Source organism: Mchenga conophoros, linkage group LG19 (genome assembly GCF_057382185.1).
Source record: "Mchenga conophoros isolate Kocher_MC1m ecotype Shallow Benthic linkage group LG19, M_conophoros_male_GT1.1, whole genome shotgun sequence".
Classification (NCBI taxonomy): Eukaryota; Metazoa; Chordata; class Actinopteri; order Cichliformes; family Cichlidae; genus Mchenga; species Mchenga conophoros.
Window position 1 is genome coordinate 15,621,457 of NC_140544.1, and position 24,857 is coordinate 15,646,313.

A 24,857-nucleotide genomic window follows, 5' to 3' on the forward strand; every position below is an offset into this window, starting at 1 on the left:
CATCCTAATAAAGAAAACGGTGAGCGAAGTGGAGTGGCCCCTGTAAATAGATGCAGTAAGACCAAACTGCTGCAGGAGCTCCTTTTATTCTCCTAAAATGTCCTCTTTTTTTTTTAACGTATACTGCGTCCACCCTTGATGACCTCTGCAACCGAAACAAATAAATGCAGATGAACCGAACTCTAATTTTCTTCCGCCCTGTCGGTTGTCAGGCTGTTAGAGAACGGTGAATCATTCTGAGAAAGATTGAGGGACATGTAGAACACGAGACTGATAATCCCGCTATCGCTAGATCAACCTCCTTTTCAGCACAGGGTGTATGGACATATTTGTTACTCCTGCCAACACCTCCAACACTGACTGAAAGCTGAGCTGCAGATTAGGGAGGCTTAAATACAGTCTCAGGAAATCTATAGCTCAAATGGAGGTGCTTTATGTTTATGTGTGACTCTGTGTGCAAGATAGTTTTTCCCTCTAATACTGCTCTAACAGTAAGAGACAAAGGCACGGAGCGGGCTGTGCTGAATGGAAAGTAAGATAGTTGCATGCACCTAAGGACACAATGGTGGAGGCTAATGTTTGTGTCTGCGGAGCTGGATGTCTTTGTTCTGCTTTTATTGTGCGCCTGCATGTGTGCACGCCAGGCTGACTTTAATAAATACAGCCTAGAGTCGTGCTATACAGCTACTGTTATTAGACCCTATGAAAATATGGTCATTTAAGGCGAAACAGTAGATTTCTCTTCATACTGGCAGCTGTTCACCTTAGGATGACGGCTGTCTGCCAGCTATTGTCTAGCCAGCTTTTTATTTACCACCACATCACTGGTGCGCAGGCATGCGTGAAAGACTGTGTGAGTGAAATTCTGCAAGTGCAAGTATGTCTGTGGCTCTAGCGGAATATAAAAAGCTGACATTAAGCCATGTCCTGGTGCCTCACTGGGGGCACCTGTCCCCCTGTGATCGCCTCAAAAGAACCCCACGTTGCTTGTCACATAGCAGTATGGCCACATCGTGAAATGGCAAAAATAACGCACCAGCAGCCTGGTAGCCATGTGTGCAAAACAACCTGCCTCTCTCCGAATAATAAAAAGCCCCTGCACCAGAGCTTCAGGCTGAGAGATAACAACAAAATCGCAGTGAGGCACCTGAAAAACTGACATCAGCAATTAAATCAAGTGTTCCTAAAGTGGCTCCCCGGGGATATTGTGCAACAGCTTTTTCCGGATGCTCTGTGAGTGACTTTGCTCTCGTGTGACTTTTCATCGCATGATTCAAAAGCGCTGCGCTGATCTAACTGAATGTTGTGACATATTTTCCTTGCTCTAATTTCTTACCAGATGAAAGGCTTGGGAGATTTCCCTGCTGGATTGTGCGTTCATTTAAATGATGCCACGTGAAATAATGGTAGCTATATTAAAAAAAAAGGGGATGAGAACAATGACTAAAGGGGAGCTGGTCTAGATTAAAAGAAAGCTTCAGTCCAACAGTATAACAGAGGATAAAACAGCTGAGCTGCAGTATTTACTGGGTAAAAAGCCCAGGACAAAAACAGTTTCAACTCTTTTTTTGTTATAGTCACACAAGAAAGAAAAAACTTTCATGCATCTATGACCTGCATTGCACATATCAGTAAGCGAGAAGAGGTTTCTCCACCAGTGCATACAGTCTTGCTATTTGCCAATGGCATGCAGCAACTGCTTTTCCAAGCAAACGTATCCCTATTTCTAAGAGCAACGGGCATCTGAGAAGTCAGCGGCCAGTCTGCTCAATGGTAAATGGTAAATGGCCTGCATTTGTATAGCGCTTTTCTAGTCCATAGGACCCCAAAGCGCTTTACACTACATTCAGTCATCCACCCATTCACACAGACATTCACACACTGGCGATAGCAAGCTACATTGTAGCCACAGCTGCCCTGGGGCGCACTGACAGAGGCGAGGCTGCCGGACACAGGCGCCACCGGGCCCTCTGACCACCACCAGTAGGCAAACATTGGGTTAGTATCTTGCCCAAGGATATTTGGCATGCAGCGAGGATGCAGCCTGGGATCGAACCACCGACCTTCTGATTAGTGGCTGACCTGCTCTGCCACCTGAGCTACAGCCACCCCAATGATTTTCTGAAAAAAGCTACACGACTTCCTTCCAGTCCTGTCACCTGATGGAAGCAAAGCTGTGACAAGTGGTACTAGGTTAAAATCCAATGATTGCTGCTTAGGCCTTCCGGTCATCCTACTCTCTGATTTTACTTGCCATTAGGTCAGAGTCGTGGACTGTGTAAAAGAAAAGTATTCTGCCACATGTTTGTTTCTCTCTGTTTGGTGTGAGCTGCATCCCTTTGGACTTTATCTGGATTCCAGTTCAGCTATAGCTAGCCAACTGGACCAGAGTGTTCTTGCCCGCTGCCACTGAGCTGCGTTAGTATTGTACCTGTAAATGTCTCGAGCCATCCCAAAATCTCCGATCTTAGCCACTCGTCCCGGTCCTTTGCAGGTCAGAAGGCAATTCCGTGCTGCAATGTCCCTGGAAGAACAGAAAAAAAACACTTTCAGGTTATGTTGCACACATGCATGGACTCATGCTATTAGAAATCTTTACCCACGAACTTCAGGAGGATCAGGTGAGGATAGCTTTCTCACATCTAACACACAGCAGGACGCTTTACATAGTTCTCACTGCTGAAATTCTCTGTGGTTTCAACGCAGGTGCTGCCTGACCCATTGTGAATTCATCACTCAATATACAGACTTTGTGCTTGGGGTACTGGCAGGTTATAGACTGTTTCATATCCAGTCCCACTGTATTGTACATTTGTGAAAATAGCTTAAGCCTGAATTATACAGCACGACAAGGTGAATACTGATGCTCGCAAAGCTCTGCTCAGAGGTTTTCATACATTTGCATCTATAACATCTCCATGTATGAAACACCTACAGATGCTCCCTGTTGGATCTGAAGTTCACTGTAACTACCAAGCTGCTCCGGGCAAGCTGGCAAAGTGTATAGTTTCCTATGACTCTGCCCACATGGTGGATCCAAAGAAAAGATTGAAATGTATGTGCAGGCTGAGTGGGTTAGAGGAGAAAATTCATATTTGCACTGTTCTGGGCCGGTTATTCTTTGAGCAAAAATACAGTAGTTCTCACGGCGTGCTGTACTGCTGTCTGGGGAAAAAGGAGCCGAGCTCACACACTTTTCTCTGCTCCCCAGGCATCTAACTTTCTCAACATCTTAAGAAGTGACGTAGCTCACTGCTCGTCTGCACACTGCAGACAAGCGAGCACCAAAGGCCAATAAACAGCCAGACAGAATAACATCATGTGGCGGCGCTGATCTCAGACTAGATCACGAGACAGGATACGGCTGGAAACCACCAGCGATAGAAACACACAGCACCGAGCTCTGTGTGTAGACACAAACGCACACACATGTTTTGATGTTTGGCCTCCAAGCTCAGATGAGAAATGACACAATGAGGATGAAGTAATGGTTCAGACTGATTTAAACGGAGGGCTTTTTAACCACTGTACACAGCTGCCCCACTTTAGTCCACCGCAAGAGATGTAAGCTAACATTATAAAAGTATTTCATCGCGTTAGTATGAGAAACAATAAAATCCTCTCTAGGACATCAGTTCCACTTTCTCCAAGTTTCTTTTAAACTTTATATTAAAGTAGTTAAATAAGTGTTAGTGTCTATAAACTCGGTTATAAAAAACAGAGAAGAGAAACTTCCTCCATTTTCTTTTTGAGGAACAAGAGGTGAAACAATTAATCCATTTAAGGTCATCTAAGCCGCTTCAGGAAAGCTGCATAATTTCTACCGTAGCGCGACTCTAATCAGCGGGCGAGAGTCGTGAGGTGCTATTACTAAATCCAACTTGCTGTGTTTAATGGCTTGGAAGAATTCATGGAAATGATTTGCTTTTGCTTGTAGGCGAGGAAGAGTCTTGAACTGCAGCATACTGCTGTGACAGACTGTGGTCTAAAAGCTTAAGGGAAAGACACAGATGTGTTGTACGTGCAGCACAGCGATATGAGAGGAGACTGTTGTTAAAATATTATTAACCGGCCTTATAATGTGAACCTTATTTACAGTAAATTTTCACTGCAGCTTAAAGACCCATTTCATAGCAGCACTTACAGAACAATACGCGTTAGCCTATTTTAACACCTGCAGTTGCACGAAACTGCCCAACTCCTCAGTACAGTGATAATTTTCAGGTGGCTACAATTGCCAGGCCGCTTGTAAAATGAAATAACCAAAGAGCAACACTGCACCATCCACTAGCCATAAAATGGAAATAAGCAGAGAAACACACATAAGCTGGAGTAAGTCATTCTCAGATAACATCAACCCTGTGATTTAACCTCTTGGTGAACATAACAGCTCTTCATCCAACCCAGTAAGCCCCGAGAGAAAGCTGCTTTCTGTTTTTGGAGTAGCAGCCTACTTCACTCACATGCCCTTTACTCACCCCCAAGAAAACACGCTTCTATAAAAATGAAATTAGCCTCAAGGACAGCGTTGGGGGGGACTTTTAATACAGGTTTAAAGGCAGAGAATCAGGTTGAATAGAAGATCACGAGGCTCTGGAGAAGAGTCGGCCATTAGGTGGATTGATGGAGCTTTACTGTACCGCAGCAGGGCAAACAAGGTTTAATAGACCTCGTCTGTCATTGGCCAATCCCTGGGAAGTCAAAGGCAGATCTCAGGGAAGGTGGATGTGCTTTAATTGTCCTGATTTGATTGCAGAATCTATTTTGACCTTTTCTCGTATTAACACGTACTTGACTTTCCTCGTGCGCGTCCACGAAGGAGATTTTTGTAAGTCGGGTTCAAGAGAGGGCTTTTAAAAATTCTTTAGCCACATCATATGGTTCACCAGCCACTGCGAATATGAGCATAGAAGGGGCATACTCTTGACTTGCGCCTCGGATACAGAGCGTAAAAAGGCAAGCCGGCTAGCCCATCTGGCTGCTCCGATACTAAACTCATCACTTGTCCTTTCTGCTATCTCAGGGAAGGCAAAAGGCATACTCAGTCCATATGTTCTGCTTGGACAGATGCAGTCAGTTCATTATTCTGAGTAGATGCTAGATGAAGGCAGGGAACTCGGTTTGTTTGAATGCACATTTGCATGCATACCCATATGTTCTGCATATTGTTCATCTGCCAAGGCAAAAAGCCGAGGCGGGGGTTTGTGATAGGTGCTGTTTGTTTGGCTGTCAGCTAGATCACGCAAAAAAACCCCACCAAGACAAATTTCATGAAACTTGGTGGCCGGGGGAAAAGAGGGATACATTAAATTTTGATGTAGATCTGAAAACACTTTCTTTTAAATTGTGAAATACCGTACTGACCTCAGTGAATGAGCTCCCCGAATATGTCAGTCTGATCGGTTTTGCTAGGGAGACTAGAGAACCACTGAGTTCACTGTATTCGTTCATAATAATATGCTCCATTTATTTTTGCCAACGCAAATTTGTTTTTGCATAAGTGTATGCAAAATGTGCAGCCATCTGCTGAGGTACCTGTGTATAAACTGGTTCTCCTCAAGATACTGGCAGCCCTTAGCGATGTCTCTGGCCACGTTGAGGAGGTCCACCATGGTCAGGCTGGATGGTTGATCCTGATTAAACAGAGAAGAGACAGAGAAAAAACAAAAAACTGAATCTGGGGCTGAATCAGGAATAGTATCTTTAAGAGTTAATGAGCACTATATTTTATGATAACAATCCCCCTTTAGCTCGTTGCTACAAACTTACCATTCTGGTTCAACCTCACAGTAAAAAAAAAACCCTCTAATAACACAGCAAAAGAGACTAACCAACACTGCCCATCACAGATTTATCTGTATTGGCATATGGATTGTCAAAAATGAGAGATTATATAAATTACTCATCAGCCACTTTGTTCGTTAGTTGTGGCAGACGAGCTGGCCTGAGTATTTCAGAAACAGCTGATCTGCTGGGATTAACCCTCACAGCCGTCTCTGGGGTTTATAGAGACTGCTCCGAAAAAGAGAAAATATCCAGTGAGCTGCAGCTCTAGGTGAAAATGTCTTGTTGATGCCAGAGGTCAGAGGAGAATGAGCACACTGCTTCGAGCTGATAGGACAGCAAGAATCTTCTCCAAAAACTATTTGTTACAACCAAGGTAGAAGAAGATGCAGAAGTAAATCTCTGAAAACACAACATGTCAAACCTTGAAGCAGATTGACCACAGCAGAAAACCGTGCTGTGTGCCACTCCTGTCAGCTAAGGACAGAAAACTGAGCCTACAGTTTAATTACCATTGCTTTTTTTAGTCTGGAAATGTGTTCACACTGACAAGTACTCAGTTGCTGTACTTTAATAACTGCCAAAAACAGTAAAATACTTGCACAAATCAATGAAATTTTGGCCAACAGTGTAAAGTGAGGCTACATCAGCAGAGCTAATGGCAATGCTGACGCTAGCTAGCTTACAACAAAAGATTTTCTTCTTTCAGACGCTGAAATTACAGCTGTTGTGACATTGTTTGTTGTATACAGGTGTTACGTTTTCGCTCAGTGTAGAAGAAATGTGTATTAGATGAGCGGTACCAAGTGCAGCGTTCACTATTGGACGTTGCAGTCATCATGTATAGCTAGGTGTGTTCGACTTAGCTACCCTGTCAAACTTCAAGCAGTACACATAAGTGTTTAGTTTATATGGAGTCCAAAGTGAGACATGATAACGATGTTAGAGTTAAGTGGCTGCAGAGCCAGTTTGGAGATTAAAACAAGAGAATAAATGCTGGATTTCATCAGGTCAGCATGAATATAAGACCAAATCAATGCACTGCGTCATGTGATATTTAGGCGCTTAACGCATACAGTAGTACATTTGTGCATCTTACTCTCCTGAGACCCCAATTCCTCACAAAGGAGCTTCATTCTGCTCAATAAAATGTTTTAGACTTTGTTAACAATTATGAACTTTTTGTATCATCCTTTAAAATAAACCCACATCCACTATTAAAAAAATACTGTCTGTTCACAGATGTTGTTTAGTTTTTACTGTTATCAGGCCCAATCAATCCCAAACTGGGGGCTGGGTCTCAGGAGAATAAAGTGATATGTTCACTTGAGTGCCAAGCAGCAGTGTGTCTCACCAGCCGGGGTCTGGTCTCCCTCAGGAACGTCTTGAGGTCCCCTCCAGCCATCAGCTCGAGCAGGATGAACCGAGGCATAGCCTGCAGACTTACTCCTATACAGCGCACAATGTTCTGGTGGTTGAACTTGCTGCAGCGACACAGCAGAGAAACACAGGTCAGATTTCTGCTGGTGCTGTACGACAGACTGAATTTTCTTAATGCTTAAATAGCTCCTACCTGATGATTAGAGCCTCCATGAGGAAGTCCAATTCATCCTGCTCAGAACAAACTTCCGGAAGAGTCTAGTTTAAATGGAAACCAAATCTCAGTGCAACAAATGGTAATAAGCAAGCTGTAATTGGCTTCAAATGAAATTGCAGTTCTTTGTGTGGCACTTAAGGCTTCAAGCTTTACAGCTAAAAAAAAAAAAAAACTTTTTGCAGACGGGCACAAAAACTGCTTTGGTCTCTAGAGCCACTTCCCTCCCATCACGACGCCTGGGGAGAACTCCTTTTTTAAAATAACAAACCTGTTTTATCTGTATAAAGGCTAAAGGTTGGAATTATTAGTGGCCTGGACATTGTGAGTGACAAGCGGGTTCTGATTAAACCACTAGCAGTTTGCTAGGCTTCACCTCAGCTAATTGGAGTCATTGAACTGGACCTCTCGACTGCGTTTGTGCCGTTGGTGCCTTATGGAGCATTTGTAATGTAATTATCACACAAATAATATGGCTCACTGTGCGGTTAAGAGACCATCCAAGAAGAATGTGCTCCAGCTTTGGCAAGTGAAATTCTAATATTTCATAAGTCTGTTAGCGCTAATTAGCAGCAATCTGTGTATGAGTATGCAACCATCTATTAATGCATATTGCTTACCAGGCTCACTGTGTCAGCTGACAATTTAGCACGACACCCTCTCGTCCAAAAATACTTTGTTTTGGTCCAAAACAAACTATAATGCTACAAATTGTCGCTTTAGAATGGAGCTTTATAAACCAGCTGGTGGTGTCCCAATGGGTACATCCATCTTTTATAAAAAGTCTGTGGTAATAAGTGTTGCATACAGTATTTATGATATTTTGTATCTTGAGCTGAATGATGCTGAATGTGGGGCAGAGAAAATAACTGTTACAGTCGTTCTGTTACAAAGCTTTTAACGGAGTTTCAAAACAAGTCTTCAACTCTGTGATTGCCGGAGAAACGCCGCACAAACATCCATCACATGTAACCCCACTATTACTCTTGCGTCATGACTCACCTTGACTGCAACTTGCAGTGGACTTGGTTCACCTGGTATCCCCACTGCAAGACCTTCATAGACCTCACCAAAAGCACCGTGACCTAGACCCCTGCAAACAAACAAACACATAACTAGTTTTAGAGAGAACGATTTAAACAAGAACAGTGCTGACACCTCTAAACTAAAGACGCTTGAACAAGGCAGCAGAAAGACATCCTAAATAAACCTTTTGTCCAAACATCGATTACCCGAGGAGCTAAGCACGAGGTAAACGAGTGGGAGTCATGTAGTAAATCAAAAAGAGTGACTTCTTTCAAACACGGTGGTTGAGATGCTAGTCAGTATTCTAATTTAGTGGTCTGACAGCTTTTCAGCCCACAAAGAAAAATAACTCTTTAACCTGTTGCAGCAGTGAATTTTAAAATGAAAATATTTATAGTTTCCATTTTTTCCCCTTTTTTTAAAAAGTTGTTTCAGTTGACATGACTCTCGCATAACTAGATGAAATAGATGTGTCATGAAAGTTAAAAAAAAGAGAAAACTATTAATGATTTCAAATGTTTAAAAACCTCAAATGATGAACTGGCGAACTATAAACACAGAGACAAGATCATTCTGGAAAAAAATGATTTTTCAGAAGCGGTGAACACCGTGAGACGTCACACTACTAATGTTGTTTCCTCTCACGCCATTCTGCATTTTTGAGTCTAACATAAGTGGATTTCCACAACTATTTTGTAGGACTGACATCTTCAGTAATTGCACATCAGTCCATCCCTGCCCCACAGTAATGAGATTACTTGAATCTTTTACCTGGTGAGAGAAATGTTTCGCCTTGGCACTTCCTTCAGGTCGTTGACCGAGGCCGTTTTGCCAGCGAAGCAGTAGTTGGGGTTGTAGTCTGTCATGATGGTGGAGGCCCGCAGCTTACTGAGCTTGCAGTCTGGACTCTGCAGCTCCAGCTGAATGGACTGCAGCTCTGTGTGTTTACGCCGATACACTGGTGACATGAAAATAAAAGAGCAGTTTTGTTCCACTACTGAGATATCGACATAATAATAATATTAATAAAAAATAAATAAATAACAAAACATAAGTCCTTTTTGTAAAAAATTACTACTGGCAGCCAAAGCTCACAAAGCGGAAAGCTTTTCCAGTTATTACGTCTCCAAAGAACACAAAGCTGTACAGCACCAGTCACTTAGATAAAGCCCACTGTGTCCCTGAGCATCCATTCCTTTCCATCCGATCTGAGATTTGTCCAAAATATCACAAAGAGCATGTTTCAGATTTAAAGTTTTTCAACCACTGTACATGTGCACCTGTTAGATACATGAACACATATAAAGTGCATAAACAACAATGGGCCCAAAGCGTAAGACCCAAAGAGCTCACATCTTTTCCCTCAATATTGCAAATGCATGCACCTCATTGAGAACAGCATGAAGTATGAAAACTCAGCTCTTTGTTTCTCTCTCACACACCCACACACAGCAAACTTCACACTTTTTAGTGCTAGAAGCCTCAACCTGGACTGTGAACATAGTAGCTTCAGGGACAATCATTTGTGTGTGTGCTTATGTGTGTGTAGGGGAGTTATTTATTTACCAAGTGCTGTCTAATGTACGAGTGCTGTCAGCTGCTGGCTAAGCAGCCATCCATCATTAGCGTGTTTCATTCATCAGAGAGGTTGTCCCACACCACGTCTGCCCCTGCCTCGTCCACTAATGTGCGTTCAAAAGTGTAGGTGGGAGTCTGAAAATATGCGTCAGCCTGCAAGTGATGGCTCAATGAGCGTATACTGCATGTCTGGCGGTAATAGTCTGAAAGCAGGCGTGCAGAGGGATATTTGTGATGGCTACGAGGCTCACCTCCCATTCTGGAAACAGCCTGCTAAGGGCCATTTAAGATGGGCCAGGGACCACTGGAGAAGTTTCATGCAGAGTGAAAATGTGTTTTTTTCAAAATGTATAACAAACAAGAAAAAAGGGTGATCATAAAAACATCTCAAATGAAAAAAGAAATCATGTCGGGTTTACATTTGGCTTTAAGCTTGTATCCGTGAACCTCTGAACCGTATCCACCATGTAGTGAGAACAAATTCATGGCGTACAACCCTGTGGCTTGCTGACTTGAGGTGCCAACCTCAGGCTTAGACACTATAGAGGGAGGAACAATATGGCTTATTATCAGTGCTCACCAAACCGTGCATCTCAAATAGTACTAGGGTGCATTAGTGCCTATGGAATTGGCAGCTTGCTCATCTGGAAAGGCACAACCAATGCTGAAGGTATCAATGAGAGGAAAACACAAGTCTGCTCCCATCCAGACTTGATCAGGGAAGACCTTAATATTTCAGCAAGACAATGCTAAACAGCACAGTGCATCTATTCCAACAGCATGGGTTTATAGCACAATTGCCCAGTTGCTGAACTGGCTTTCCTGCAGCCCCTGAAAACATTTGGATCATCATGAAATAAAAAAAAAATGCAACAAAGACGAACAGGACTATTGCACAGCTAGAATTCTCTATCAAAAGAATGGGAGAACATTTCTCTCCCAAATGTCCAACAGCTGCTCTCCTTAGTTCCCACATGTTTATGGCCTGTTGTTAAAAGAAGAGGGGATGTTACCATGGTAAACATGTCCCTGTGGCAACTTTTTAAGACATGTTGCTGCCATTAACTTTGTATGTTCTACTGTAAATAAAATTTGGGTTTATTAGATTTATTATGCACATTTTGCACAGAGTCCCAGTGTTTTCTGGAACCCCAACCCTCTCTCACAATCTCCTAATAAAATCTGTAATATTTAATAGAGTATGTTGCGTTGTGGTACGACTGCGTATAACTTGTTCAGTGATTGGGCAAGTGTTAAAAATCACAGAGCAAAACACTTTATGTATAGCAGGAAGTACTGAATGAGTGAACAAAGGAATACACCTCCTGAAATTAGTCTCAAATTAATTATGTTGTGTCCTCCTCCACCTACAAACCCCAGCTGCAAAGCTGAGGAAGGGAGGAAAAAGTGCAATGAGAATAAAACGAGTGCAGACACTTGCTGATCCAGGCTTTTGCAGATCATGTCAATTTTCACTGTAAAAATTCTGTAAATTATCAAGCAGAATAATTTTGGCCGTTGCCGATACCAAATAATTCTTTCAAATTCATATTAGTTGCTGACAAAGATGTGTCAACACTTACTTATCATGACTCCGGACACAGCCAGCAGGAGGGCAGCAATGAGCGCCGAGGTGCCCACAGACAGACCCAGCGCCAGGTGCGAGAGAGATGGCTGCGGAGGCTGCTGGGACACTTCTGCAGGACAAGGGGAAACAACGGTGTCATACAGTTGTTATCTTCCCCCAGAGGAGTATTAACATTCACTTCACCACACTGATCCCAGACTTAATTAATGATGTGAAAGCGATGACACAACAGAGCTTAGGAGCGGCGACGGACGCTGCATGTCAATTCCTTTTTTCTGTGCGGAGGGGAGATCGTTTCGCTCGTCTAAGCCGAGGAACAAATCTGAACACCGAGAGACACCATATTGAGATTGTGACCTTTTTACGACCTAGCATCACAGAATTATCTACCGCTTGTCATTATAAAGAACAGATTTGCAAATCATCGGTTGAGGAGACAGTCTAGGTCATTAAGATATTATTGAGACGGTAAAAGCCCTGTTATTTTGCTTGAAATTATAAAGTGATACTCTGCCATATTAATTCATTTCAGATCTACATTCATAAACGTGTTATCTGCCTGAGATTACAAATCATAATTGAAGAGGCAATTCTGGGTCTGTAGGGGTTTGTCTACACCGGCTTGTTAGAGTTTAACCCAAGAAGAACGCAGTTTTCAGACATTTCTGAAAGCTGATTTTTAGTTGATGGGCCTAATGGGCAAAGCTAGCTCCATGAAGGCTCATTAAGCCCATTATGAAACACATTCACAATCCACAGTCTAATGTCACCACATCAGTACTAAGGTGAAACCTTTTATCCTTGACATCCTGAAATAAAGAGCTTTTATCTGACTGCAGCGCCAACAGTGAAACGACAGGACAGGAATCCACACAGCTATTACTGCTATGGTTACATTCATTTTCAGTGAGAGGTTAGCTTATCCTACGTATTGATAATTATTACGAATGATTGAAGCGCTATTAAAAAACATTTTCCCTGATAAAGATTCAATAAAGTACAGAGCCTTCCAGGCTTAATTACTTTTGTGGATTAATTCATTATCTGTTCTCCGAGTCGCAGCCTATTACAGGTACAATTACATTCAGCTCATTTGTGTGTTCAGATCATTTCATACGTTTGCATGGAACAGATAGAATTAGTCTGTGGTTCTTCATTACTTGAGCTCCACTACTGTTATCTCCTGTGTCATACCTGTGGCGTTGATGCAGGAAACTTCATCCGGTGCCAGGGTGAGGCCTTCATCACAAAAGCATATTGTGGAGTCTATGTCTATCTCGTGGCATTCATTGCTCTCACAGTGGCTGCAGTTCTGCACCGGGCTGATGATCACCTCGCCATCCCCCTCCATACCTGTAGGCATCCACGCACACACACACAGACACAAAAACACGGCAGAGCAGAGGTTTCTAAAGCGAACAGGATTTGATTAGATGGCTGTAGGATGTTCTCTGGTTAAATGAGCCAAAGTTCAATAACGCTCCTGATGTAATTTACAGGAAATAGTCCTGATTAAAGGCTCTATGAAAAAAAAAAAAAAAGAAAGAAAGAAAAACTTCCCAAGGTTTCACTCTCCACGCCATCGTGATCCAGCATATGGTATCCTCACTCACAGAAAGAAAGGAGACTGTGTAAGCGGTAAATAAAAACAGAAGACGGTGACCTGTAAATCAAATAACGCTTATATTAAAAGGTAAACATCAAATACTGAAAGAGAAATTTGATTGGGTCTGGAACATCATGGTGTAAATTTGAAAAACATTGGCCGAGGCGTCATATCTCATTCATGATTCCTTCAAGTTTCCCAATTTTTAGTTCTTTTTAATTAAACATATACTTTAAATAGTTTCCAAATTGCTCTATTCTGTTTGTATTTACATCTTATAACATGAAACACGGTTGCATCTTTCTCCAGTTCTTCTGTTCACAAAGCCTTGAGGTCAAGGTCACTGAGATTCAAACTTGTATTAAATTTTTAGTAGATCAATACAATTTCAAAATCCTCAGTGACTTCCTTCTTGAGTTTCAGAAGATTTTCAGAAAACCTGACCTCTGACTTTGACCCCGAGTTCAATGTCGAACTTGAGAGCTTTAAGGATGAAAGTTTAAATTTATCTAAGCAGCTCAAAGACAGCCATCCACTTTGACTGTCAATGAAACAGCTTGTTGCGGAAATGCTTCAAACACACACACTCCCCCGCAAAGACTAACATTACTTCGTTAAGGCTAACCCAGCGAGAGCTCATTATGTTAACTTGGTGCTCGTTGGTGGGCGGCTGTCGCTACGGAAATACATTTGTTTGATTGATTGAGTTGTTGTCTCTAATTTGGTAGCCAGAAATTTATATATATTTAAAAAGGTTTTCTGCAGAAAAATGATCATATTCATATTACTCTTATCTACGTGCATTTACTATCTGGCCAGTTCAAACTGCTGTAGAGCAGTTTATAGAGGCAGGTGGGTTGCTTTTGTTGCGTGGGGAACTGGGAGCTTGCAGATTTCCATTACAGCCCAGCCTTGCCTAAAATAGATGAATTCAGTGATTGTGGATGGAGGTTTGAATAATCAGAAAAAAAGATCTTCTGGCTAGAAGAAAAATCCGCAACCTCTCTGCCCTCCATAGCCCGAAAGCTTATAGCCACAAAGACCTTTAAAAGAGATTTTTTACAACATTATTTATTTTATTTCAGATTTGGGGAAACCAGTTCTCTTGATTGTGAACTACAGCAAGCAGGGACAAGGCGGTGCAGCACAGATTAGTTATTGGTTGTGAAATTCTGTACTGTTTAGCAAGCAAAGCAAATGCATTCATCTGTAGAATCTATTTTCTCTCATCATTCTGTTATCAGCTTTATACGTACAAATACATAAATCTAACCCAAAAACACAGAGACGGCTCTGAGGAGGAATACAAATGTGTCGAGAACAGCTGCTGACTGCATACTAATATCAAGGCGTGTTGTGGCTCTTTAGACACAGGCGTGCTAAGTGCTCCTTCATGTTCGTGAAGTGAAGATGGTGATGATTATTGTTACAAACATTTCTAAGACATCCTGTTGGCACACCTGACTTAGATTCTAATAATATAATATTCTAATAAAAATACCTTTATGTGCTGTGCTGCAGTTGTTTCACTATCAACGCTAGACAAGAATCCTGATAAAGAGGAGTGATTTTTCTCCTCAAAAGCTTCTTGAATAATGATTTGCTTAGTCTCTTACCATACTCATGAAAAACTGGGCACTCTCTTAACACCGGTGCATCGACAGAGACTCATTTATATACTCCTGGCTTCTAATAACATTCACGCTCTCCTCGGTGCCTCCCTGCATCTAGTGGCCAGCTGTGCAACCCTATCTGTATTACAAAGGATTTGAAGCAGTATGCCGTATTCGGTGGATTAGGAATCCGTATTGCAAACTGTTGCCTCTGTCAATATTACCAAAATCATTTTTGATCCTTTTTAGGCCTGTCAGTGCACACAGCAGGGCGATCCTGCATTACCCACTGTTTTTGTTTGAGCTCAAGAATCTCCCAGTGCAGCTCAAAGGAAATTGATGCCGTAGAGATTTGTGATTACGACTTACAGCAATGCCCTTAAACCTGACCTTTACTCGGATGATATTCTTTTTAGTTATCACATTACAGATATTACAATAAGCCATTTGTGTATTTTGATAACAATTCATGCCTTTTGGGGGATTACCCAGCTGCAATTGTTGGAAAGCATTTAAGTAACAAAGTGTTGCAGGTTACCTTTGTGGTGGCCATCTTGTTTTCCCAGTAAAGAGGAAGCCTGCCTCAATTGCAGCTCTTTTATAGGCCAGTGTGTATTAAGAAGGTGTGTCTTTAGAGTATTTAAAGGGAGCAGGAAATGGATTGGGAGCCATTTTGAGAAGTTGCTGTCTGCATGTGCATGATGTTGGCAAGAGATAATAAAACAATTACTTTAATTAAGATAGAGTGAAGTCTGATGTTTCCCTCACCGCCCCTCACTGTGTAACAGCAATTTACATCACTTTCTCTCTGTGAATCCATACAACACTTCTGCTGCAGTGGTTTCAGGAAGTGAACAGTTTAAAACTCATATGGATGGCTATAAATGCCTGTTTAATTGCATTACCTGTCACATAGGGTAACATCTCATTTGTTATAATACTGCCAAAGTGCAGCTATAGCTATCTGGTACATCCTGAAAAATGTGGCAAGTAGACACTGAAGGACAAAATATGAAACAAAATGTGAAGATGCAGACAAAATGATGAGGATTAGAGGATTCTTCCAGCAACCTTTCTTGGACACTCAGTTGTAGCTTAGGTGTGTGTGTGTGTGTATATATATATATACATATATATATATATATATACATATATATATATATACATATATATATATATACACATATATATACATATATATATATATACACATATATACACATATATATACACATATATACACATATATACATATATATACATATATATACATATATATACATATATATATATATATATATATATATATATATATATATATAAGGCTATAAAGTGTCAGAACACTTTAGCTAAACTTAAAGAAATCCAAAGTAGCATTTTGATATTTGACTTTTAGAGCCACAATGTTTGCTGTACAAACATGAAAGAAGTATAAATGTGTAGAGGTGAATTGCATAATAGTCTAGTGCAGCTGTCCCCAACCCCCGGGCCAAGGAGCGGTACAGGGCCACAAGTCGTTTGGTACCGGGACGCGAGAGTTGAAGCTCGGGTGTGAAATTTATGGTTTTCAGGGTTTTTAATCGTTAACTCGGTTTCCCTGGGTCTTTTCCCGTGTTGTAGTTGTGTGTCTTATTTTGAAAGAAATATTTATGCGTTACCATAGCGACCAGAGAGTATTAAGGAGCAGAGAGGAGGATGTTACTCTCAACGTTGTAGGCGCATTTCAGGGGGACGCTGCTAATAAAGTTACACAGTTACACAGTGAATTTGTGTTTATTATTATATTTACAAAATACCACAGTTTTTGTCGTGGTCGTATCATTTTGTTTTGTTGTATTTATCCTCCACATTTTAAAGGCCGGTCTGTGAAAATATTGTCTGCCATTAAACCGGTCCGTGGAGCAAAAAAGGCTGGGGACCGCTGGTCTAGTGCAAACTGGATATATAAAAGCCTATCAGCTGAGCCATAAGGGTTGATTCTGAGAGCAGCTGATGTGCGCTGGATTACGTCTCTAATGGTGCATTACAATTTGGAATTTTGCTGAAATTTCCTTCTGTACTTACAAAGCCAGAGTTAGAAATACAGAAGACTGAAAACGACAGATTTTTGGTTTTAAAACTGATGTTTAATGAAACAAAATTTAGCTTTTTTATTAAGGAAATTAATTTCCTTGATTTCCTTGAAAGGTTTTGACAAATTGAGACGCACCATTGTCACAAGTGACATTTCTGCAAAAGAAATAGATGAATCTGAGTCAAAACCTTTTTTTTTTCCTTCTAAATGGGAAACGCACCCTTGTTAACACTTGGTTTTAAAATGTGCCAGAATCTTGAATCTCCATTGAGACACAAAGTGATGCTGTCACTCAGACTTCACACTAAGGTGGTTTCCGGCACTTTGGACTGCATATCTTTTGTGGTGCAAAAGCAATCATGTATTGTTCCTCTTCAGGAAAACATGTCATTAATGCAGTACACGGTGTTTCTATTTACCTTTTTCCCCCCTTTTAGCAAAGACTTTTCCGCAGATGCCTCAGCTGCCCAACAAACACATAAATGGCGTATATCTCTATAAAACTGAGCAAAGATAAAGTCTTGGGTGATGTATACACATGTATAGATGTTTATTAGGGGTGCCACGATACACAAAATTCACGGTTCGGTTTGATACTTTGGGGTCATATTTTTTCGATACAAAAAAAATGTTCATGCCTTTTTAATTTGTCATTTATTAAAATTATAAATATATATTTTAACTCAAAAGTACAGTTTTTAAATTTAATGTTGCTGAAACAACAAAGTAATAAAAAAAAAAAATCTATCTGATCCAGAAATCACTCATGTTTGGAAAAGAGAGTTTATTACAGAGAAATGGCTCTTTCCAAAATAAAAGCTATACTATACGCTTCTTCTGGGCTATATTCTCAGCAGCATATTAAACATATCAGGTCCCCATGAGGAGAATCATGTGCTAACGGGTGGCTAAATAACTCGGGTACAGTTTGTAGCATCCGTGCTTGTTGTTTTTGTCTGCTTACACTTGTCTTTGCACTAGAATGATATCGGAGTAAATGTGCAGTCATATTCGTTGTGTTCCCACTATTGCTGTCAGCGTTAATCTCGTTGAAATGACGTTAACGCCACAACACGGCAAATCTCCGTTAACTAGCTACCACAGATCGCCCCATGCGTGTTAACGAGCTAACTGCGCTAACGCACTAGTTCCCACCAATGTAATTGAGCATTACATGGCACATCCCACATACTGTTTTACTTTTGTCCATGACGCGCTTACCTTCAGGGTCATACTCACATGAAAACCAAAATAGTTCCAAACGCCACATCTGAATTAGGGTGGGGGAGGTTCAATTTGCCATGTTGCAAGAAGAGCTTAACTTCTGTCTAGCTAGCTTGCCCTGGCTCAGTGAATCTGCGTTCGACTACTCCGCCTAGGCTGCACTGTCGAGCCTAGGCGGAGTAGTCGAACGCAGATCCACTGAGCGCTCAACACAGACAGCATCGTCAGAAGGAAAGTTGATAAAATAAATTAAAAATTTTGTATTGTTCATACATATGTGTACCGAACCGAAAGCACTGTATCGAACGGTTCAATATCGATACTAGTATTGTTGCACCCCTAATGTTTATACCAGAGGAGGAGCCAGACATTTGAAACACCCGGGGCTTAGCCCTAAAGGGTAGTATGCATGTGGGATTTTTTTTTTTTTTTTGAGGGGGGGGGGGGGGGGGGGGGTGTAGAAATGACTGAAAGATTAATAGGCTCTGTTTTGAGTTTTGTTCAAAAAAGAATGACTTCATATAGGGAAATATATATATCACACATGCAGGACACCTTAAACTAGTTTTTTAATTGAGCAGCAAGACAGAACGAAGTCGGGGCTGTATCAAGACACAGGGACTAAACCCCAATTCAACCAGACCCAGAACTGATCCAGAATTAAAACAGGACTACAACAGTTCAAAAGCAGGATTACTGAGGACTTAACCAAGACATAACCACAATCAGAACTAGATGATAGTAGCACTAAAAATCATCATAGACCTGCACTACACTTATTTATTTAATTCTACCAAAGTACAATATTTAGATTGAGAAAAGTTTATATAATTATTTAGCCTTGTTGTGCAAACAAGCCTGCAGAACTTAATGAATATAGAATTTGAAAAATAGCAAACCTAAAAAGAAACACTAGGTACGAGATACATGAGTACCTATGATACGGTGATACTTTTAGTAAGCAACCATTTGACTAACATGTGTGTCTCACCTGCTCTTGTTCCATCTCTGTTCTGTCCTCATTCTCCATCTCAATCTCTGTTCCTCTCTCTCCCTCTCTCTCCCTCTCTGTTCCTCTCTCTCCCTCTTTGTGCTGACAATCATCAAATATACAGTTGAAACCAGATATTTACAAACTCTTCAGATCAAAACACAAACACTTTTTTTAATTGTAACATCAAATCAGACTAAATGTTTATTTTTTTAGATTGATAAATATAAAAAACATATTTGTTAACTTTAAGAGTAAAGAGAGAAACTGTCTGTGTTTTTTAATTGCAAATGGCACCAAATTGTATTCAAATTGAGCCACACTTATGGAGCTCCACGATTCTTTTCCTGGTGTTTTGGTTGACATCTCTTAATTTTCCCATTTCAAAGAAACAGACTCTGTGTTTTGCCTTATATGTATCCACAGGTGTGCCACCAACTTACTCACATGGACTCTACTAACCTATCAGAAGCTTCTTCAGCTCAGAATGGAATCGTCTGGAGTTTTCTTATTAATTAACAATAAACTTAGTGTACATGTACTCCTAAATTTAATGAAAGTGATAAAAAATAGACAGCTCTGTCTCTCTTTATTCTGACATTTAACTAATTCAAAATATATTTCAATATTTATCTAAAACAAAAGTTTACTCTAAATTGATGTTGTACAGTAAAAATGTTTTATGTTTTCTCCCTAAAGTGTAAATATCTGGTTACAAATGTGAATATCCTGCTGTGTACTGAAATCCCTCTTGTTTTGCATAGAAATATACTGAACAACATACAAAGCATAATATATAAAATAACATTTACCTGAGTTTTTTCTTTGAAAGAACCCTCTAATGTCCATTCTTATATTTCAGTACATAACTGAAACCGATTTAGTCGGGGAGGGTAAGAACTGAAAATATGAAATAAACACACGTAAGCTAAGACTCTCTAAAAAAATAGCATTTGTTCGGCTTTTCATTTCGCCATTTGTTGATTCACTTGAAGAGCAAGTAACGTAATATTGGTCAAGTGATCAGTTTCATATCAATCTTTCGTGATGCACCGTCATATTTACATTATTTGTACGGTATGAATGATTTGCTTTGGTACCTGCTCAAACTTAAGCTCTCCTTAGTATGGCTGGCTCCGTCTCTCCAACAGCGCACTCACGGGCAGCAGCTCCCCCCGCCCCCTCGCTCAGTCGCTTAGTGCCTGAGCTTGGATCATACCAATATCAGGGGGGATTCACGCACAGTCGTAAATTCCCACAGTGTGCACTATGTGCTTCGAATATTGTGTGTACTTTTTGTTTTATACAGTTGTCAGCCAGACATCTAACTATGAAAAAATTACACTCCAAAATACCCCGGGCTTCTGACAAAACAACCCGGGCTTAAGCCCCGTAAGCCACCCCCACGCTCCGCCCCTGGTTTATACAGTCAGGCTGTACTTCACTTCATACCAGGTTCAAAAAAACAAGAAAAATCTAGCAGTGATGGATCAACAGGTTTCAACCAGATTAATTTACAGATCGGTTTATTGTCTCCATCTGGAGGCACGTTAATCAATAAAACAAAATGTTTTGTTTAAAGTGAATGCTCCAGAGTGTCCCTTTATGGAACAGCTGTCCACATCTGCAGTGTTATTTTTTAGAGGCACCTTTTTTTTTTAAATTTCGCTGAGTGAAGCATCCCGATCTCCTCTTGCTCTACACACCTCTACAAGATTCTTCTGCTTATTCTGCTGAAAGCAATCTCAATGTACCATGAAAAAAAACTAATTTAAAATGTCAATTGCAAAAACAGTTTTCTCATCGTTCTGTGAAGTACAAACACATTAACTCTCACCTACAGACACTACAAAGGCATCAAATGCTGCATGCTAATATGCTGATGATAGGTGCTGACTACTGACTAGCCTGGCTGTATGTGAATCACCTGGCATTACCTTTAAGGGGGTGGATGAAGGGTTCTCCCTTGAAGAAGGACGAGCCATCCTCACCATCATGTTTAGGGTTGTTATCTGCGGAGGTGTTACCACCTGGAAAACACAGGAGGCAAAGAAATCATTGCAATCAACACATTTTGAATATCATCCATATAAAAACTAAAGGATGGGACAAAAACAAAGGTTTTCTGTTAGTCAGACTTCCTCTGAATTTTTAAATATCAGCTTAAAGTGCTTTAAAAACTATACTTAATACAAGACGATACATATGCTACATATATATTATATATGAGGAAACTCTGATCCAGATCAATTTGCAGTCGATTGAGCAGTAAGAGGAAGAGGACATGCAGCTGTCTCTGGGATTGGGTCTGATCCCTGATCTGTATGAACTCTGCCATCCTGTCACAGTCACTATAAAAACACAGATGGCCCTACAAGATTCACATTTGGCTCGTACCTGACAGCTCAAGGCAATTTATTTATTAAAACTTTTTTTCTGTGAAATCTTCTCAAACTGACCTCTGTAGCCTCCGCCACCGCCGCCGGACATACAGCCACCTCCGCCACCTCCAAAGCCGCCACGGGTCTGCCAGAACTTTTGACAGGCTTGCCCTCCCTGTCCCCCGAGCACCAGTGGTTTGCCGCCCTGGCTGACAGGAGCGCTGTCATTCCAACCTCCTCCTCCACCTGTCGCCAAACATAACACACATTTGATAATGACAGGGAGAAAGTGCAGCGCGTGTAGAAGTGACATGTAGTGAATAAGACTGAGTTTGTGAAAGAGACAAATGATATTAAAGTACTTTTGCATGTCTACAGGCAAAGAAGACAAGATGCATACCAAGTAGAGACGGATACATTGATCAGCCACAAAACTAAAACCACTGACAAGTGAAGCGAGTAGCATTGATCATCTCGTTACAGTGCAGCGTTCTGCTAGGACACCTTGAGTCATGGATGTTAGTTTGACACGTGCAACCCAAATCTTGCATTGGCAGCTAACGAGATCAGCTGCTTTTGCCAGCAGGATATTGCATCACAAAAACTGCCCAAGGCGTTGACCCTGACTCCAACTTCAGCAGATCCCAAAATTCTCCAAGATTCAGTTGTAACACGACAGATCTACCAGGGTCCCACAAACAAGAGAAACCACTGTGAAGTAACTCTAGTTAACATGAGCATTTTGACACATTATTTAACAGGTAGATTTGACTGCAAAACCACGGACACAGCAAGATCATACTTAACTAGCCATGCCCCAAAGCAGTGGTGTCAAACTCAGTTTTGCTAAGGGTGATACTGGGAAGTTGCGATCATATTAAGTAAATGCAAAACCCTCCAAAATATCACAGATTATAATATTATTCTGTGTATTACACACGCGTATAGACTTTAGTAACTCAGCAGAAATGCACAAGGTTGTCTAGCCATCATATAGTTTATTCAAGCACTACTATTATTATTTCAGGTATTTCTTAAAGGTGATGACAATTCAATGGTTACATGGGCGTCTTTAAAATATAAAAGTTAAGAGCTTTGATCGTGTATGTCTGTGAAGGTTCTCAGTCATCCAGGTCATCGTAGTCAAAGGAGCTTGCAAAGAAAAGCGTCTGGACTTCTTTAAGTTGCTTGAAGACGTTTCACCTCTCATCCGAGAAGACCTTAGAACTGAAGAAGCTTCTCGGATGAGAGGTGAAACGTCTTCAAGCAACTTAAAGAAGTCCAGACGCTTTTCTTTGCAAGCTCCTTTGACTTTGATCGTGTAGTTTATATGTACAATAAAGCGTTTTCTTTGCGGTGTAGCAAATTAAACACCTTTTATTTGGGAAGCAAAGGTTGCTGGTTCAATTCTGGGCCGCATCAGGAATCAAATGTTCTGTAGGAATCATTTGTGACAAGGAAGCAGATAAAAGTTGCAATTTGCAACCAAAGGAGACACCCCCTGCTGGCCATTAGAAAAAGTGCCGGTTTATGGCAGTTCTGCATTGGTTTCATATACTGGATTCCAGTTTATGGCCCTAGCCTGCAATCCAAAGGACTCGAAAGACAGTCTGGACTTTATGAGTCAGGATACCCGCAGAGGTCGCATGTCTATATGCCAAAGAATCAGAGCTAATGCGAGCACTAGAGGGAGGATATAATTATGCAGGTGGCTTAAATGTTGGCCAATCGGCATACAGTATGTACATACACAGCAATCACTAACCCATTAGTTATAACAGCTGACAACAGACAATTTTATTTTTAATTTTTCCCCCAAAACCTGAGGTACAAAAAACCAACCCCAAAATCCCAGCGTCCCAGCAGCCTCCACACACAGCTAACATTTCATTTTTTTATTCACAGAGTTTCCTCCAACTGAAACCTTGGGCTTTGAGTATTTGTAAAAATCAATACCTTATATGCTTTTCGGCTGCTCCTTGAAGCACATGATTAATGAAACCTGCAGCGAGTGTGGATGTGACGTTACACCAGCAGAGCGGAGCGTGCGGTTCTGCCCAGCAAACTCGGAGGCGAGTCGTGAGGAGGGCCGCGCCGGTTTGTTTTTGTTATAACACAAATGCTGGCACACAGAGGTGGGAAGTAAACACCTTCAGGATAAACTGGTGTGTTTCCGAGGACGGGCAGACATGCAAATAAACACTTCCACTGTCGAAGCCCAATTGTAAACTTTATTATTTTGCATGCACGCAGAAGAAAACAGAACAGACACAGCCTGGCTCATCCTAGAGCGAGGAAAGATAAGCCATACACACTGCATTACTCATCTACTCTCATTATTTCAACCATTTTTATCTTGTTCTCTATAACTCAAACTCACACAGTAGATTGTCTCTCCCTGTACCCAGCTCTGTAACTCACACACACACATAACTGCAGTCACAAAGAGTGCACTTTCCCACAGGGGAACAAAGCTGTGATACATACAAATACAACCAACACTTACATCAAAGCTGTGTGTAGCATACCTGCAGCGTGTGACTTCCCATTGCGTCCAGGTTGGCTAGGGTCATAGTCCATTTGCTCCTGCTGGGTCTCTGATTGGCTGCTATATCCCCGGCCACCTCCCCCAGCAGCGATGATGAGAGGGATGTACACTTCTCTGTCCACCTGGGTCAGTATTGATAACAGTTACTTTATGTAGTGGCACAGGATTTGCTCTTCAAAGGTGTGGTTATGTTTTTTGGGAAATTCGCCTCATTCTAGTGTGTGTATGGTCCACAAACACGAGAATCGCAGCTGGTTGACCTGGGAAATCCACCGCAGTTTACGCTCACTGGACAAGGTACCTCTCATTTGTTTAATCTGTACAAACTGATGAGCCTCAAAGTGAGACTCAAGGAACCAGCAGCAAACCAAAAGAGTGTTTTTGTACAGAGTAAACTAATTAGAGTTCATTTAGTGAGCTTTATCAGTGGAGGTTTTTGTTACCTCCTCTGTTCCCTCTGGTTCCAAGCTGTCGTTCACAAGAGCAAAGTCCATCATTATCATTATACAGCAACTGAAATATCTCCCCAAGCTGAATGCTAGACTTCCTTTCTCTTGTTTGCTTATTTATTTATTTTTATTGTCTGAAAGCGTTCTGATGTACCATTCAAAAACAAGGCTTCCGGTGCAATCATAATCCTTTCAGCAGCTTTGAGAGGTTTTTCTTCCTGACACTTTGTACAATAAATACACAATTCTAAATCCAACCTGAAGGTCTTTTGTGATTATATATCAATTTTTTTTCCTGAGTTGAAAACAGGCCTTCTCTTTGAGCTTAGACTACACACACATTTTTTGTCCACAAGACGCTTCGCTTTTGACTCTTGGCAAGAAAGCAAATAAGCGTATTT

General features: G+C 41.1%; 1 protein-coding gene across 3 annotated transcripts in view; it reads right to left on the bottom strand.

Annotated features, from left to right (window-relative positions):
* The window catches only part of alk (ALK receptor tyrosine kinase), a 454,675-nt gene that overhangs the window by 10,339 nt on the left and 419,479 nt on the right, over nt 1-24,857 (bottom strand). For all 3 annotated transcript variants that reach the window (XM_085258181.1, XM_085258182.1, XM_085258180.1), the window contains exons 15-25: nt 23,988-24,129; nt 21,538-21,705; nt 21,016-21,108; nt 12,765-12,923; nt 11,566-11,679; nt 9,176-9,362; nt 8,381-8,471; nt 7,358-7,422; nt 7,139-7,268; nt 5,536-5,633; nt 2,432-2,524 (exon numbers count right to left, since the gene is read on the bottom strand). In XM_085258181.1, coding sequence (XP_085114307.1) covers nt 2,432-2,524; nt 5,536-5,633; nt 7,139-7,268; nt 7,358-7,422; nt 8,381-8,471; nt 9,176-9,362; nt 11,566-11,679; nt 12,765-12,923; nt 21,016-21,108; nt 21,538-21,705; nt 23,988-24,129 — 1,340 coding nt within the window. The remainder of the gene's footprint in view (nt 1-2,431; nt 2,525-5,535; nt 5,634-7,138; nt 7,269-7,357; nt 7,423-8,380; nt 8,472-9,175; nt 9,363-11,565; nt 11,680-12,764; nt 12,924-21,015; nt 21,109-21,537; nt 21,706-23,987; nt 24,130-24,857) is intronic.